At 32.5% G+C, this 19,886-nt stretch overlaps 1 protein-coding gene across 17 annotated transcripts in view; it reads right to left on the bottom strand.

The window, feature by feature from the left end:
• Dmd (dystrophin) overlaps window positions 1–19,886 on the bottom strand; it is a 2,094,227-nt gene that overhangs the window by 1,052,935 nt on the left and 1,021,406 nt on the right. For all 17 annotated transcript variants that reach the window (XM_078034984.1, XM_078034996.1, XM_078034982.1 and 14 more), the window contains one exon: window positions 12,716–12,863. In XM_078034984.1, the coding sequence (XP_077891110.1) occupies window positions 12,716–12,863 (148 nt within the window). The remainder of the gene's footprint in view (window positions 1–12,715; window positions 12,864–19,886) is intronic.

Below are 19,886 nucleotides of genomic sequence, written 5' to 3'. Positions count from 1 at the left end.
ACCTTACTTATATTCTGAATCAAGGAAAGTAAGTGGAAGGCCGTGCATTTTTCTGTCCCCTCAGTAACCAGCATCTTGTAGCAATAATAGATCCCCCAAATTTATATCTTAATAGATAAATGTGAGAATGATAATGTAAATGAAAGTGTCCATATATTGTAGTCCTGTTATGCCCATTGTTATTATCATCATTAACAATGCTAACATTGTTTCTAATAAAATAATAGCCCCTTTTAATACCCTGATTTTAATACATTATGGGTCAGATTCTAACCTCAATAATAAATATATAGTAACCCAACATTACTAATAACAGTAAATAAGGTTATACTGATCACTAATCAAAATTTTTACGGATGGAAGAACTTTCATCTTTATCATTTAATATACTTAAGGCCCCCTGTGAAGACCTCAGCCTGTAGTATGTGATGAGTATTTTTCTTTTAGTATTTTCCTCAGTGCTATTAGGAAGAGCTGTGATTAAATTATTTTGCTCAATATTTCTAGATTATTGTGAATAAGTCACATGGTGTTTAGATAAGAGCACCTTCATTTATTAGCCTTGGAACTTTGGAAAAACATTGAATCTTTCTGAGCTTTTGTAAGAGACATACAAGAATACCACTTCTACAAATTTTGCTGAGATTTAAAAACAATGTGAAATAATATTCCTCATAATTTTTAAAATACAAGGTAAATGTAAGGCACTAAACCAACTTTATAAGCTACTGTAGTTAAATAAATATTGTATTACATCATCTTTCTGTGCAAGTTTTTGTAAATATTATACAGCTTTCCTAAATTATCCATTTCCTGAACTGGTTTCTTAATTCTTTTAAAACAAAATTCTTCTTCATACTCATCACATTACTATCTTTTTTTTCTTTTTTTTTTAAAAAAGAGAGAGTGAGAGAGAGAGAGAGAGAGAGAGAGAATTTTAATATTTATTTATTTTTTCTTAGTTCTCGGCGGACACAACATCTTTGTTTGTATGTGGTGCTGAGGATCGAACCCGGGCCACACGCATGCCAGGCGAGCGCGCTACTGCTTGAGCCACATCCCCAGCCCCACATTACTATCTTGCAACCCTCACTAAAAATAATCACACACACCCCCACACACAAAAAAAATAAAACCAAATATTAAACAATACTTTCATATGGGTAGTAAACTCTGATATTCTCTATTTTGTTTCACTATAAAGAACAAATGCTGGTTGTGATCCAAAAATGTATTTTCATGACTCACAGGTTGTAAAACACTAGCCCATTAGATTAAAAATAAAATAAATAAAAAAGAAACAAAAAAACACCGAGAAATGATGGCCCCTCAGTATTATTTCTGCACTTCTTTTCCATAAAGCAATATCTGACCAAGAGCACCTCTCATTTTATCATCACAATTTTTTCCTCCCACCATTACTTTTAAAAAAAATTCCCTATTTTCTTGGACTTACACTTCTCTCACTTATTTCCCTTACACCTCTATATGTTTCAATTGTTTAAAAGCCCATCTACTTTATTAAACCTTGGGTTCTTTGTGAGTATATTTGCAGTATCAATTCTGCTATGTAGAACATCTAGCACAAGTTCTGAGAGTATCTCTAAAATAAAAGTTAACTGAATGAACATATTGCTCTAAAGGTTTGGAGAAAGACAGGAAAATGTCAGGGCTAAATAATTTAAGTAAATTTAGTAGTGGTTCAAAGGTTTTCTAACATACAGATAATCTTATAGACAAATCCAAGAGGGGTTTTCTCCTATTCCTCATGACTTGTGATAGTGGTTGTTGTAACTACCATGTTGAATGAATGTCTGTCTTCTCTAAAATTCACATTTAAATTTAATTGCTATGGTAATAGTATTAAGAGGTGGGTCCTTTAAGAGGTGATTAGTCCATGAGGGCTTCATCCCAAAGGGTGAGATTAGCACCATCATAAAGATGAAAATTAGGTCCCTTCTTGCTCTCTCTCATCCTCTCACCTTCCATGGTGTAATGACACAGTAACAAGGCTTTCATCAGATGCTTTCATTTTGACATTAGATTTCCTAGGCTCCAGGAATGTGAGCCAATAAATTTCTGTTCATTATAAATAACCCAATCTCAGGTATTCTATTATAGTGATACAAATGGAATAGGACAGTCACATACCTTTCTTTTCTGTGTAAAATAATTTTATTTCAATATTTCTCTTTTTAATGATATCCCCAGAAGACTATGAAATATCTCATCAGTTCAGCCTCTTTTCAATGAAATTGTATTCAGTAGTCATGTATTGGTTGAATTGCCCTGACTGCTCTTCTAAGGATAGCCCTGGTTATGAAATTAAATTTGCAAATATATATGAACTATGGATTGAATGAGCTTGCTCATTTTAGCATACATCTTAAATGAATGCTCATATAAGTCTCCATTAAACCATGGTGCACAGCTTTTTATTTTTAAACAATTGTGTTGTTTTAAAGTTACAGTTGTTTCAGTAATCCATTATTAGTATTTAAAAGTAGGTATTGTATAAATATGACAGCCATATATTATAAAAACAAATAGAAATTTGAGGATAAACTGCTTGAAAAACGTGTTCCTTAAAATCAGCAGTTAAATGAGATTTTCAAATAAATCCATGTTAACCAGGATTTACAATACAATATAAGCCCGTACTATTAGTTGTAAAGCCAGGATTTGGAGAACTATGCTGGCACATTAAATTTATTCATTTTCACAGCCTGCAGACATTTTAATGTCTGAGTAGCAATAAGAACAAATTACCTAAAAACTTTTAATAGGGTATAATAAATTAAGACTGAATGGTAATGCAAAAGTGGGTACAACAGGACGAAATTATGAATCTCATATAATGATCCAACAACACTTAAAGTGTGGAAGCAACATTGGTATTCTGGGATGTACAACCACAGTTGATCCTAATTGTTTCTCTCCTGTCAAACAGAAATTGCACATCAATCTCAAAGTATTATAAACTGTTCATTACATGCAAATGGTTATGTTTTGCAGGTTCTCCAAGGGGGACTCAATTTTCTTTACAAAAGGAGCCAGGCTAAAAGAATTGTTTGTCTGATGACACTATGTATCCATCAGAGGTCCTCATTTATAAGCAATAGATAAAGAGATTCATCATAAAGAAATAAAGGAGCTTATATAATTGGAGAGAAAGTAAAAGAATCAGGCTTAGAACAGGCAGGATCTCAGCTGATCACCACAGTTGATTTTGACAAGGCATCCTCATTAGAATGAATGAAGTCTAACCTTTTCACTTACCTGAAGATTAAATGTCTCAAGAAAAAATGGGATCAGCTTACATAGGACCTGTACTTAGGACCTTTGGGATGGTTCCTGATAGAACAACCACTAGAAATTCTCTTGGACACAATACTTGATTTATTGTCTCAGGGACCCAAGAGGAACTTTTGATACTATCAGTCAAGAGAATAGTTACTCTACATTCTTAAAATAATTATGACAACCACACATATTTAAAGGGTTTTAAAACATTCAGTTAACAATACTATATCATAATTTCAATACCTAAAAAAGAGGATTTTAAATGTTCTCACAGAAAGACATGAGAACCATTTGAGTTTATGATATGCTAAATACCCTGATGGGATCATTACACAAGGTATGTATATATTGAAACAATGTAACCCATAAGTATGTATAATAATTTGATTCAATTAAAAATAAAATAAAACTTTAAGAATTAATCAACCCCTTTTATCAATCCTTGGAATTGAAACTTGACTCAAATCTATTTGATTTCCCATATTTTTCCAGTGTGATTTTCAATTGGTTTTATGAGCACAGTCTATGTCCATTTCTCTATTACATCAAAGAGCAAAGAATGTTTAAAGAGAGGGTAGAAAGTGTCTGCTTTTTCATTGTAACTTTTTATTAATTATTCTATCTTCTAAAGGAGGAATTAGCAGCCTTTTCCTGCAAAGAGCTACATGCTAAATATTTGAGATTTTGCAAGCCAGGTAATCTTTATGACAAATACTTAACCCTGCTTTCGTAGCAATCAAGTAGTCACAGGCAGTATGTAAATTAATAGGCACAATTGGGTTCCACTAAAACTTTATTTACAAAAACTTGTGGCTGGAAATATTTGGCTCCAGAGCTTGCCTTTTTAAAAATTTGATATTCAATACTAAGCAGATAATATCATAATAGTATTAAGAACTATATATTGCATTAAAATTAATTTCACTGCAAATACTTTGAAGGATATCATGGGTGAAATATTCATAAAAGTAACTAGCTCAATATGGACATGCAGTTCTAGATTCTATGGGAGCATATAAATTACTTATTACAATTTCTCTGAAAAAATCTTCAAAATGAGTTTAGGTAAAGTGAATGGGTGAACCTAGGACATAGAGAATTACAACTTTAAGGACTTTTAATTCATAAACTAATTTATTGGCCAACAAAAAGTAATAATAAACTCATAAAATATCAAGAGAAAAATGCTACCATATAAATGTGTTAATATCAGACGTCTCCACTATTTTTGAGTTACTATATCTCTGAATTTTTTTCTTTATTAATTTTGATCCAAAGACCTTGATATAAATCCATTGCCAATAAATTTTGTTCAGTAATAGCTTTACAAAAGAACAAGAGTTTTAAATTTTGTTCATTTTGATGTTTGCAAACCATCCCAGTTTCTGGTTTGTACCTATAATTTGGTTATATAGTAGAAAGATTTTCTATTGTTATTAATAGATGCTTGCAATTCAACTTGATGAATACCTCATCCTGAACACACTGAACTGTGAGTAGGCATCTTATACTATAATTTGTCAATTTTATTATCATTCAAAATTTACAACTTATGTTAGAATATTTTCTCACTCTCTTTGTATGACAGGTTCATAGTTAGATCTTTCTTTTTGCTGCCTTTCACAATGTTCTTTTCTGGTTCCCAAAGTTTTTATTTTTTTCCCAAGTGAGATTGGGAATTCTAGAGATGTTATGGAGCAATATCAAGAAGAGCTATGAGACACAAATAATGACTGTTTTTTTAAAAAAGCCACTATTTTCCTTGGCTATATGTAGAACTTTCTGGAGTACTACAGACTACGTTGTGTTTCTATCTTAGATTTCATATGCTGAACAAAACAGGCTTCATTAAGGCTTCCTTTTTTTAAGAGGCTCTCTTCATTAAGGGAAAAACAGCAAACATTGTTTCCCTTGCATACAGTAGGCTCACACTGAATGTTTGTTGAATGGATTGTGGTTTTTAAAATTGGTAAGAGAATGGAGCCATCCTATTTTAAAAGTGCAATACTTTCATGTATTCCCTATATAGTAGAGATAGGAGCAGCTCAATGTAAGGTGTTTTTTTTTGTTTTTTTGTTTTTTTTGGATAGGAGATGGGGTAAGAATGGCAGAAAAATCAAGTGTGAGAATAATTTGCCTAAGGGAATAACAAAATGAAATTATACTTCTTTGATCCATTTATTTAATCTAATGAATATTATATGTTCAATAATAGGAAAAAATTGTTCTATGTATTGAGAGATATACTGGTAAGCAAGAAAGATAAATTTTCCATTCTAGTGGAAAATATATATAATAAATATGAAAATATGTATCACAATTTCAAGAAATTACAGATTTATGAAGAGAATTATTTGAAAAAAAGAAATAATCTTTGATGTGTGTTTGTGCATGAATGTTTGTGAACTCTTTAAAACAGAGGGAGTTACCACCAAAGGTATGTATGAGAATATGACATAAAGATAAGTGTATAAAAATGAACAGGAGTTGGGACATGGGAGATAGACTGGGGGTAATTTAGAACCCTCAGGAAAAATGAAAAGTAAGTTTAAAGTTAGGAACAAGTTTTAGAAGGAATAATAACAAAGTATGTAAGAAGAAACACCAAAAAGATCAATGTGGCTAGAATATCTTCTTTCAAAGTATTGTTATTAATAAAAATTACTTACACTAACAATTTTATATTTCATTAAATATCAATTTCTACTTCTCATTGCTTCTATATTGACATGATGTTTTGTTTTAAATTTGAGATGTGCAATTAGCATGCTCCACTTTTTTTTCTTATTCTCTTGATATTTTCATACTGTAAAAATGGAGATCCCTTAGGGATGGCTTATTTTTCAAGCATTTTAAGCAGTTCTTTACTGCTGTGGTTATTACAGTAAGTTATAGTTCTTGTTCTTGCATCTTTCCAATAATGTACAACAATCTGTCATCTTCTTAAACATGTCATGTTGGACAACAGAACTGTATGAACAAGCCACTGAAATTTTCCAATTAATTTAATATACTTATTTATGAAAGATGCATTTGACGGGTTATGATTTAGAGCCCCTCTCTGAATTTCTGCACTTTGCCAAACTCCCAATAAATCTGTTATTTACTACTTCTGAAAAGATGCATAGGAGCCAAGAAATTGTAGAAGAGTTTCTAAGCAGCAATAAAGGTCTAACAATATTTACGTAAGAATGAAGTGCCCAACTGTTTAACTGTATTGAGACTAAATTTTCTTGCCACTACCAGATTATAACATTGCAAAGCTCATTTTTAAATGTATTCCCATCCTTATACATTGCTGTAACCTTAAAGCAAGTGACTGGAAAGTGACTGGAGACAAATTATCTTAGCAGTAAATTTTCTTGCTGATTCCCTTATGTTAGTGTATGTCCTCTAGTTATGGAAACCAGGATAGGCTTGTGACCACAAAATGAAATCTTATGAAATTTTATTACTGCTGGGGAAATATAAAGGGCAAGCAATAGTATGAATTATTCTTAACATTGGGGTCCCAATGAAGGGCAACAGATGGCAGAAATATTTACTCAAGTGATTTTTCCATCAAAGTTTCTATCAGCATTTAAGTCTCAGCAGTGCGGCTGTTAAGAAGCTGTCAAACTCACAAGCCAGCTGGTGAAATCAGCACTGTAAAACACTGACTGTATGGAAAACATACTGGTATCCAATTTAGTCTTTTACACCATATGCCTTTTTGTAGACAGCATTTGATTCAATCCCTATTAATATCATGTCAGTTATCTCCTATATAGTCATTTGAGGGAGTATATTACCAATTAATATTAAGATTCATCCTAATAAAAACAGCAAAACTCACTTTCCTTAACAGATACTGTCAGTGACCTAGGCACATCCATTCAGCACTCTTCATTTCTGTACAAGCCAATGTCTTTTCAATAGCAGCACCTGTTACCTGAAGATTTTCTGGGCTGCAAGTTCAGAAAGCAGAATGAGAAGAATGAAAAGCTATGGGCACTTCCATTAGGAAGAACAGAGACTTTTCATGCACCCACTTGTCTCAAGCTTTTGGACAGGATTCATCTCAATTCCATTGTGCTCTGTGAATCTAAGCTCATCAGAATTGAGTCCTTTACAAAGTGCTTTCTTCAATCACGAATAGACAAGGTAAGGCAGAACTGAAGAGCAGCTAAATTTGTCTATGACACTTTTGTGTTCTTCTTTGACTGTTCTCCCCAACTCCAGGGAACCACCTTTTTCTATCCCATTCATTGTTCTTCATCTGAGAGATCACAGTAAGGTTCTCCTTCTATAATTAAATGGATTTGAACATAATTTTCCATTCTCCATGCCCATCTCTAATTTGAGGGAAGAAACAGTTCATTTTGCCACACTAGAACATGCTTGTAAGTTTTTTGATATTTGATGGTAAAATAAGATGAGTATTAAAATACATCATATTTAGCCCATATCGATATTTGGATCCTCCCATCACAATGAGTTCAGATTTATTATTCCACAAAGTGAACAGTTTTTTATTGTGCTAATTTACAGCAACACATATATATATATTTCAAATATACCATAAACTATGGAGCAGTGAAACACAGTAACATTGCAGGATACACCAGAAAACTATTTAACACTAACATGACTATATTTTGCCTAAAAAAATAGCAGTTAATTCATATCAAAATAACACTTTATTGTTTCACTCTCTATGTTTGCTTAACATTTATTAATTTAAGGCTTAAAAATTCCATGTAAACAATCTCATTACAATTTACATCCTAAGGTAGATTTCAAATGGAATTCCTTAAGACTCAAGGCCTCATGCTTGTTCACAGAAAAATTCTTTAGAAAGTGCTGTTAATTTTTAAATGGTACATGAAGCAGCATTATGCCACAAAGCAAATAGGCTATATTTCCATTCATATGAAGAATATTGAGCTCTTTTAAGTACTTAATCTAATGGTGATTTTTATTGTTTCTATTATCAACTTTAAGAATTTCCAATCCCATTCAATAACAGCTCATGTTTTAAAACTTATTTCTTTCTAGTCTACAAAAAACATGCTAGACCTAAATGCTTGGGCATTTTATGATTTCTGCTTCCCTGTTTTCACTCAAGGTATTTGATGGCATAACAATTCACTTTGTCACTATATGAGTTAACATTATTTTCATAAGTTTCCTTCATGGAATTCAGCTTTCTTTCTGAAAGCCCTCATTAACACTTCTTCTTGTTAGTTAGAAAATGAGTAGGCAGAAATGTCAGCTATCTGAGGCAGATATGTCTGGCTGAATTGGTATTTTCCTCAATTCCTAGTCCAAAAGCTATATTTTGAGAAGACATCATAGTATATGAAAATAAAGATTAATGAAGTTTCCAGGTAAGTCCCTCTATATTTCAGATGTTTGAGGAAAATAATTCAGTAAAAAGTTAGTTTTGTAAACATGGGCTGATTACTTATGAACAGTGATTAAATATAATAAGATTCTACAATTTTTAAAAAATTTCTAGAGTTAGAGGTGGACACAACGTCCTCACGCATGCTAGGCAAGCACTCTACCTCTGAGCCCCAGTCCCAGCCCAAGGTTCTACATTTAATGAGTAGTAATAATTTTGTGAAAAATGCCATTCTTCAGTGGCTTATTCACATATCATTGTTATTTCCATTTTAAAGAGAAAACAGAAACATAGGGGAGAATTAGCACATTTTCACAAGATTCTTCAGATATTAAGCTAAAAGAGTTAAGATTTGAACCCAAGCTTTCTGAATCTAATATCCAATCTCTTTACACTCTTCAGATTTGCAATACAGCTTAATGTGGCATAACATGATTATTGTGGGAGATAAAACTTAACATATTCACTGAATTACTACTTGTTGAATAAACACATTAAACTATGAAGAAATAACTGAGTATTTTTTCATAAACCAATTTTAATGGCATATCACATGATTGATATTACCTCAGTTACAAAAAAGTGTGGTGATTTAAAAGATTCCCTACAGTAATATGGCATATTGCTTTGGAATAGCTTTAGAAAATATTAATTTATATATGTAATTTTATCATTCACTTGTGACAGAGAAGAAATAATTGAGTTACATCGAAGCAGACCACCTTTCTGGTTTTGACAGTCACTTTATTTTTAATGACAATACCAAGTATCAGTTAAGGCACTGATTTCTCTTTATTTTCTTGGTACTGGGAAATGAACCCAAGGATGCTTCACCACTGAGCTACAACTCTTTTTTATTCATTTTTATTTTGAGACAGGGTCTTGCTAAGTTGTTGAGGGTGTAAGTTTCTGAGGCTAACCTCTAACTTTTGATCCTTCTGGGTTTTGATTGTTTTAAATTTTTTTAGGTATAGGTAGACATAATACCTTTATTTAATTTATTTTTTTAATATGGTGCTGAAGATCAAACCTAGCACCTACATGTGCTAGGCAAGAGCTCTACCACTGAGTCATACCCCCAGCCCCCTGGTTTTTGGTTTTCAAAAATAATGATTTCTCTATTTAAAATTGAAAATAATAAATCAAATGCAATTCAGTAGAAATACATGTGGACAAGCTTAAAACATATACATATATTTTATTTCATTTCATATCTAGAAATTTTTTCTTTCCTGAAAATTGTATATATAAGTTTTCAAAGACCAATATACCTCTGTATACGATTGCTTAGGATATGGACTACTTGGTTACTTTTCCTCAAAATAACCATTACTACTTGATGCCAACAAATATGTAAGATGCTAACAGAAAGATTTGTTGCACCATATACATCACATATAATTTGTTTTGAAAATAATGTCATAGCAAATATGTAAACTCTCTCTAATATTCATTATTTATCAATAATGATGTTAGCCAAGACAACTGAAAATTCCAAACCTTCCATTAATCTTATCAATAGATGTATCTTATAGTGTCTCTCTGGACCTTTTATTGGAAATTTACTCAGAATTGAAACATAACCTCAGTCATTTGCATGTGTGTGTGTGTGTGTGTGTGTGTGTGTGTGTGTGTGTGTGTGCATGTACGTGTGCACATGTGCATGATTTTTTTACTTACTTACTTGACTTACTTACTTTATTGGAGGATTTGTCATATTATCCATGGCCCTGTAGCTAGAAGAAATTTCCCCTAAGTATCTAGAATTCTCTTTATTACTGCATCTAGGCTGACAAAGAAATAGGCTAAATAAAATAGACTCCAATTAAGTAATGTTTTGATAAATGTTTATAAATTGTAACTAAAGTATACTGTCAAGAAATGAGGACTTTTCAATATTCTCCAAAATGCAAAATTACTATAAAGTTTCAAGATTTATAGTAGTAATGTATTAGAAGATCAAATGACATCAAAATAAAATGGTTTGGATTCATGCTGCTTGCCAGATTTAACTTGCTTTTTGAAAAATACACAAAAATGTATGAAACAGTAGTTTTGAAGACACTGAAGGACATTGATCCCTGAGAAATTGGAAGTAAATGAAGTGAGCCTTACAATTGCCCTAGCATCTGCCTAGAGAGATTCCCAGATTAACACAAAGGAGGAGAGAATGCTTACAAAGCCTCCTGATCTCCGAGTCCAGGAAATAAAGCTTAGAGTACAAGGGAAGTCAAGGGTGTATAGAAAGGAGGTAGACACATAGAGGGAGAATTCTGGATGCTGCAGAGGGCTCCCTTCCTGTCTTCAGATGAGTTATAATCAGCTAATATATGTGAGAAAACTACCCAAAGTTAGAGAAAGAACTATATAAAAAGACCAAAGGAAACAATCACCAAAAATCACATTTGGTTGGTAATAGTATCTTTTGCTACCAGTCACAGTGGAAAACCTCATTATTCATAGGGCATCAGAACACTCAGAAGGGCTTTGCTTCAGTGGTGGGACAACATTAGATCTATTTAGTCACAATTAACGAAGTATAAAATAAATATCTAAAAAATATCAAGTTGTTTTCAATTAAATTAACTATCCTAGAATAAAGGTTAAATTTTTTATTCGAATACCAAAATAACAAGCACTCAAAAGGTTAAAATGCACTGTATTGCATATAATCAAAAATTACCTGTTATCCAAAGAAGCACTAAAACATACTCATAATGAGGAGAAAATAGATCAACTAAATTAACCCAAAGTAGACACACATAATAAAATTATTAGACAATAACATTATAATCATTAACATCTGTATTCCATATTCTCAAGAAGGTAGAGGAAAGACTAAGCATGTTGAATAGACACATGGAAGATAGATATAAACATACCTAAATCACAATTCTAAGACATGAAAAATATAATATCTGATGTTTAAAATACCCAATAGGTGGAACTGATCATAGATTGGACATAAATATAAGAGGCATAAAATTCTATAATATTCAAATGTAATTTTACAATATTTTTAAAAATTTATTTTCCATGTTTCCATAGCTTGCCGTACATAGATGTTTGAATATTTAAATACTTGATATGAGAAGGCATGTTTGCTATGCAAAACTATTTGAGAATGGAGAATGGTAAAGTTTAATATCATATTGCTTTTATGAATCCAGCATTTTTAAGTGCCTAAACTATTCAATGAAATACCATTTTCTTTGTCTTCATCTATCTTAATCTGTATTTTCTGGCATTAAAAATTGGCTACAATTCAAGTATGGATGATTGAAAATTGCAACATGAACAACTTAAGCTAAAAATGCTACAGAAATACTTAAGACTTGGTATAATAAACACAATATTTCTTACACCTAAACTATATAATTTATCAAGTAAATTATATCCCCCACAATCTAATTTATTCTTATCTGTATATTCAAAACACACAACAAACTGAAATTAAACTATACACTAGTTATAATCCATATGTTGCATCTCCATTAACATAAACCATAAAAAAGTCAATAAGTACCACCAATTAACTCTGCATTGTTTTGGCCTCTGGTCTATCTCAGAAGGCATTTTGTCAATAGACTATATAGAAATATTGCTGCATCACCACAAATTGTCTTTAGGGAAACAGAACTATAATTTTATCATGATGGATATTTCTAGCAACCACATTATTGCTAAGTATACCACAAGTTCTCATCCTGGACAGGTTCCAATATAAGGCAAAAACACACACTGTCCTAAAGCCATAGTATTTATACTCGGCTGTAAGAGGATTCCCTGCAACATAGACGCAATTACACTTTGAAGTTCATCAGATAAATCAGCTGTCTAAGATGACTCCCTCATCCTTTCACAAAAAGTTCACAACAGTCTCTCAACATGATTATTGTGGTGATTTTTATAGTATTTATGGCGATAACAAGTCAGGAATTATAAATTTTGGTCATTATTCACAACCTGAACATAAAGACTTATGACATTATGGTGAAGATAAAAAAAGAAATACCCCAAACTTACCTTAAGATACCATTTGTATTTAGCATGTTCCCAATTCTCAGGAATTTGTGTCTTTTTGAAAAACTGTTCAGCTTCCGTTAGCCATTGGTTAAATATCTTCATGTCATAATGAAAACGCCGCCATTTTTCAACAGATTTGTCAAATTGCCTAGAAGTAGAAAATATGGATCAAAAAATAGATTATATAAAACAAATTATGTTGACATAGCATATAATTTTTTATTGACAAAAATAATGTTTTTATAGTTTCTTCCATTTGTAGATTTCAGTTTCAATTAATAGATAATAATTGACATTGAGTAGGAAGGGTCATTTAAAATTAAAGACTATATTATCTATAAAATTGTATATATTTATCAATTGAATAAAAGAAAAAGACAACTATTTGGAGTAATACCATTTAACTTCTCTCTCTCTCTCTCTCTCTCTCTATATATATATATATATATATATATATATATATAAAATATCAAGAATATTAAATTATTTAAACATTACAATAAATTATTTGCAAGCTATATATTTAATTTCAAAATATTTTTGGATCCAAATATCTCATAAAATTTATCAGTTTCAATATTACTCTTGACTCAAAATTGTCTATTCATTAACATCATAAAGAATCCAAAATGACAGATGTAATTTGTACTGTAGGCTCAGATGTCAACAAGCAATTAACCAACTAATATATACTAATCTCAACCAGGTGATAAGTGTTATTCGTTTCATGTTTATTGTTTTGTTATTTCCTCTAATATGTTAAATTGGATAGCTTCAAGAAAAATTAAATACTTAGGAATCAACAAAAGAGGTGAAAGATCTATACAATTAAAACTACAGAACCCTAAAGAAAGAAATTGAAGAAGACCTTAGAAGATGGAAATATCTACATTGCTCTTGGATAGGCAGAATCAATATTATCAAAATGACCATAATTCCTAAAGCACTATACAGATTTAATGCAATTACAATCAAAATCCCAATGGTATTTCTCATAGAAATAGAAAAAGCAATCATGAAATTCATCTGAAAAAATAAGAGACCCAAAATAGCTAAAGCAATCCTTAGCAGAAAGAGTGAAGCAGGTGGCATCACTATACCAGAACTTCAACTATACTACAGAGCAATAGTAACAAAACAGCATGGTATTGGCACCAAAACAGACCGGTAGACCAATGGTACAGAATAGAGGAAACAGAGACTAACCCACAAAATTACAGTTATATTAAATATAGGAGCCAAAAACATACATTGGAGAAACGATAGCTCTTCCACAAATGGTGCTGGGAAAACTGGAAATCCATATGCAACAAAATGAAATTAAACCCCTATCTCTCACCATGCACAAAACTCAATTCAAAGTGAATCAAGGACTTAGGAATTAAGCCAAAGACCCTGCGTCTAATACAAGAAAAAGTAGGCCCTAATCATCATGTTGGTTTAGGCCTCAACTTCCTTAATAAGACTACTATAACACAAAAATTAAAACCAGGAATCAATGAATGGGATGGATTCAAACTAAAAATGTTTCTTCTCAGCAAAAGAAATAATCTGAGAGTTAATAGAGAGCCTACATCTTGGGAGAAAAATTTTACCTCTCACATATCAGATAGAGCACCAATCTCTAGGGTATATAAAGAACTCAATAAGCTAAGCACAAAAAACAAAAAACAAAAAACAAAACAAAAAAAATCAAATAATTAATAAATGGGCCAAGGCCTGGAACATACACTTCTCAGAAGAGGATATATAATCAATCAACAAATATATGAAAAAGATGTTCATCATCTCTAGCAATTAGAGAAATGCAAATCAAAACCACTCTAAGATTTCATCTCAAACCAGTCAGAATGGTAGCAATTATGAATACAAACAACAATAATTGTTGGTGAGGATGTGGGGAAGAAGGCACAGTCATACACTGCTGGTGGGACTGCAAATTGGTGCAGCCAATATGGAAAGTAGTATGAAGATTTCTTGGAAAATTAGAAATGGAACCACCATTTGATCCAGCTATCCCTCTCCTCAGTCTATCCTCAAAGGACTTAAAAACAGCATACTATAAGGACACAGCCACATCAATGTTTATAGCAGCTCAATTCATAATAGGTAAACTGTGGAACCAAACTAGATGTCCAATAGATGAATAGATAAAAAATGTGACTTGTATACATAATGGAATATTACTCAGCAACAAAAGAGAATAAAATCATGGCATTTGGATAAATGGATGGCATTGGAGAAGATAACGCTAAGTGAATTTAGCCAATCCCCCAAAAACAAGTCCTGAATGTTTTCTCTGATATAAGAAGACTGATTCATAGTGGGGTAGGGAGGTGGAGCATGGGAGGAATAGATGAATTCTAGATAGGGCAGAGTCATGGGAGTGGAAGGGAGGGGGCAGGGGTTAGCAATGATGGTGAAATGTGATGGAAATTATTATCCAAAGTACATGTATGAAGACACAAATTGGTGTGAATATACTTTATATACAGCCAGAGATATGAAAAATTGCGTTACATTTGTGTAATATGAATTGTAATGCATTCTGCTGTCACTAATTTAAAAGAATCAATAAAAATATGTTAAATTAGAATGCTGAAGGAGCTTAATACAAATCAATGTATTGATATTTCATATGAAAAGCATATGAAGAAGAAGATATTTGGTCATTTTCTGTTCATAGAATGAACTAAGGCTGAAATCACACAAACCAGAGCTTCATATTTATCTTAAGACAGTTGGATATAATAATCACCTGGGCATTGAAAAATAGCAACAATAACAAAACACTGTTCCTGGGGCTCTACTTTAGACCAATTCAAGCAATATTTTTGAAGGTGGGACTCTGACATTGGTGATATTAAAAGCACCCAGGTAATTATAATATAAATTCAAGGTGAAAATTATGGCTATAAAGTAACACTTGAAGTCTTATGGGGCACATGATCCACCAGGTCTTCTGGGGCCTATCCTAAAATAACCTGCTAGCGCTAAACCAAAACCCATCCTTACAATTCATGTGTGTAGTGCTGTACCTCAGTACAGTTATTTACCAAATTTCTTTGAGTTTTAGTCTTAAGGTACATTGGATTATACTTTTGAATGCCATGACATCTTTCCAGACATTTACTCTCATTTAGGAATCTTAAATATCTTTAGAATTTAAATACAGCTATAACAACCTATTGGTTTCTTTGGAAGGGCATGGTGAACCAGGCATTACACTCTGTTCTTACAATCTACTATGCATACACCATTTTGTGGTAGCAGGAGCAAATGTGACTCCATTTTGTTTTATGACTTCATCCTGTAAAACAACCATGCCAAGTAGAAGAGTAATGACTGGAGCAAGATGTTCTTTTCCTTTTCTATAGAAACCTTTAAGAACACTGAACTACCTAATGGGGCATTGTTTCTATAACTAGGGTAACGGGGCTTTGTTTCTGTAACTGGGGTGACTGGGCTAACTGTGATTGGTTAGGCTTCCCTCCGCCTGACTGCACTGTCCCGCTTCTGTAACCTGGCTTGCTTGCATTGGCTAGACCCCCTGAACATCCCTTTTGCGGTTTTCAGGCTTATAAGGAGTGCCCTTGGAATTGTTCGGGGCTGATCAGGGGAACAGCTTTATGTTCTGGTCAGTTGCCACCGGTGTGCTTCAATAAAGGCTTGATTCGATTATACGTGAGTGGTCTGGAAGTCAGTGTATGAAACCCTGGGACAATGCTTTAACTATAACAATTTCATTCACACTTAAAATATCCCTACAACATAATAATTATTATTCCTATGTTCCAATGGAGAAAACTGAGAGGTGGAATAACTTGCCACAAGATTAGGAAAAATAAACAAGTATTAAATAGTAGAGTAGGAGACCAGGTATCTCTGGACTACATGCCACCTTTCTACTACCTTACATATTCTCTAGGAAGAATTTCCTTTTTCTGGAATATATTTCCACCTTAGCAGTTAAACAATTACGAATTAGACTGGTAGGTTTTTTCCTTTATTTTTTAATTACCTAAGGTTTAATTATACCTACATAAAATATAAGATATCTACCTGTACATCACATTCTGACAGGTATTGCATTTGATAAATCTCTATATCTCTAACCTTAAAAATATGTAAAACACAGTAGTTTGGTGACATAGAAAAATGTATCCATTGGTAGCCAAAGAGGTATTCTGTAATTACAGCTGGTTTAAAAATAAGAATCTGCTTTTGATAATTAATTATATTATATTGTTAATTAAATAAGATATATCCTCCAGCAATAAAATGACACTGGGAATGTTTTTCATGTCTATAAATAATTTACCATTATTATATTTTCAGTGGTATTTAATATACAATACATTACCTAAGAATACATCCTAAGAGTTTATTTCCTTAAAAAAAGAACTGCATAATGCATGTATTACAGGCACTTATATCTTTGGAGTGAAGTATTGCTGTTGAATGAGAATCTAAAAAGCTGTAAAGTATAGTCACCATTGTTCCATCTTGGTGATACTAGAGTTGATTTCAGTTGTCATTATATATTTTTTATTATTGTCTAGTTTTTATATAATATGTTCTTATAATTTGAGAATCAGAAAAATAAAACAATTTTAAAAGAATTTTGAGTGTCTGTCTTACATGCTAATGACTGCTACTTCCAACTCTCCTCCTGCTACTACAGTATGAGAAATAGATAGCAGTTAACCTGAGCTCAGAGGAGTTACTAGTTGTTCACAATTTCCAAGTCCACCTTTGTAGCAGTCATTGATTCCCTTCTTGCTTTTCCTTTATACCCATCCAACCACCTGTCAGCTACTTGCCTTGCCAACACCTTCAGCTACTAAAATTTAACTGTTTTTCCAACAAATGTGCTACTAACACTCAATCTTCATTCCAGACTGCTGCATACCCTAAAGATTTCTAGCCTCAGACTTATTGCACAGATACATCCCTACACCACTTATCATACCGGCAATTACTATCTTCCGTCAGACTGCACAACCCTCCTTCTAACCTACTCCTTAATCCTCTTCACAGCTTATGTTTCTTTTATATTCATCCAAGAAAAGAAAAACCTTTAGGTTTCATACAGTTGATTAAGACAGAATTAGGCACTGCGGTTGTAGCTCAGCGGAGCACTTGCTTAACATATGTGAGGTATAAGCTTCGATCCTCAGCACCATATAAAAATAAAATAAATAAAATAAAGGCATTGTGTCCATCTACTAGAAAAAATATTTTTTTAAAAAAACACAGAATTAGAATTAGGAAGAAAAGAGGAAACAGGCTAAGGGCCCTGGCACTCCATTCACACACCTGTTCCGGGTCCAAAATGTGAAGCAGGATGGGTTTTCTAGTCACAAAGGACTGTCTGCAATCCTCTCAAGTCCTGCTTTGCCTCAGGATTTGGTAACATCAGTTACATATTCCTGAAATGTCCCCCTTCCTGTTGCTCTTTTATCCCTACCTCCAGCAACCCAAAACTTTGCATCCTGAAAGACTTCATATAAATAACTTAGAATGTCACTTGATAAATATATAAAGTGTTTACTATAACATGCAGCTGCTAAAACTTTGAAAACTGTGAAGTTGATTTAACTTTATTATTAAAATTACTGTTAAAATGAGTAACTATTCAAACAAAATATTAAGAATAAAAGCATGTGCTTTACACATGCTGACATTTAATGTGAGTAATAATACTCTATTTGAAGCATCACATAAAATTTTAAAATATACTCTTCAGCATTTAATATGTGTTGTTAATAGTAGAGTCTAAATCTACATTTTTTATCATGACTACTTATAAACATAAACTCTTTTCCACCAAGGAAGATTCTGAATGAATGTGTATAAATTTTTGTTGGCTTTACAATGTTACATTTATAAATTTAATCTCTAATCTGTCACTGTTCCCTAAATTTCCCTCATTCTATTGATTGAACTGTCTATAACTGAGGAAAAAGGCTCATGAATAGCTAGAAATAGAGACAGTAAAAACAGCATTCTGAAAAATAAATGTTTTACCTTCTATATTATTTCTAGGGGAAAAAAGTTTGATTTTTTTTTTCCTGGCAGTAAGAGTAAATGTAGACCAAACTAAATAAAGGACAAAAAATGACAGTATAAACATATGGATAATAAATCAAGTGATTTTAAAATTTTGCAAATATTAAAATTCTCATTCACTATGCAAGCGGTATTTAAAATTACACTGCTGCTTCATTTATGTGCAGCATAACTTATTTCCTGCTGCTCTAAATCAAGTTAGTCAGATTATTCTCAAGCATAAATTACATTTAGGGAGTAATTTAGGTACTATGGGACATACTTTAACACTTTCAGGCCATTAATGTGGTGTTCAATTCCAAGAAATAAATTTAAATAAATAACACCCTAGTAGCCTTCTGACATATCCATTGTGACTTTACACTTAGGTCTGCAAATTCAGCATTGGGTTGCTGACTAATTCTTCCTTCATATTTCATTTTTGATTAGGTGAGTGGGAAGAACTTTGGCTAAAGTCTCATGGTCTGTAGTACAGGTACTGATAAATAAAAATTAAATTAGTTTTCTGTCCATAATCATAGTACCTTGCTGTTTCCTCCCTAATATGGTTTGGATTGGTTTGTTCCCTAATGGTTCATGTGTTGGAAGTGATGTTGAGGTGGGGATCCTTTAAGAAATGGGGCCTAGCAGGAGTTCACTGAGGGCCCTACTCTTAGCAGGGACTAAGGTAGTTCTATTAAGAGGATTGTTATAAAGGCCTGATCTGGCTCCACCCAGGTCTCTCTGATTCCCTGTCTGGTGATAAAACTGCTTATTCCTGCATGTATTGCTTTCATGATGTGACACAGCTATAAGGTCTTCCCCAGAACCAAGCTGGTCCTGGTACCATGCTCTTTCATTTTTAGAACTGTGAATTAAATAACTCCCTGTATAAAGTTAACCCAGCTCACTATGTTGTTGTAGTGACAAAGAGCTACCTAATATACCCCACACCATTTTCCAAGGAATAAAATATTAAATAAATATTAAGTATACTAGTAGTTACAAAGTTTTTTCAACAGGTCCTGGTTCCAATCCTCCTCATTCTTCATACAGACTCCTTTTATTTATCATCTCTAAGTCACTACTCCAGCTTTCTAGGCTAAATTAGAAAGTCCAT

The sequence above is a fragment of the Ictidomys tridecemlineatus genome, chromosome X, assembly GCF_052094955.1.
Source record: "Ictidomys tridecemlineatus isolate mIctTri1 chromosome X, mIctTri1.hap1, whole genome shotgun sequence".
NCBI lineage: Eukaryota > Metazoa > Chordata > Mammalia > Rodentia > Sciuridae > Ictidomys > Ictidomys tridecemlineatus.
The sequence above is the reverse complement of the archived record's forward strand: the minus strand, read 5'-3'. Positions and strand labels throughout refer to the sequence as shown.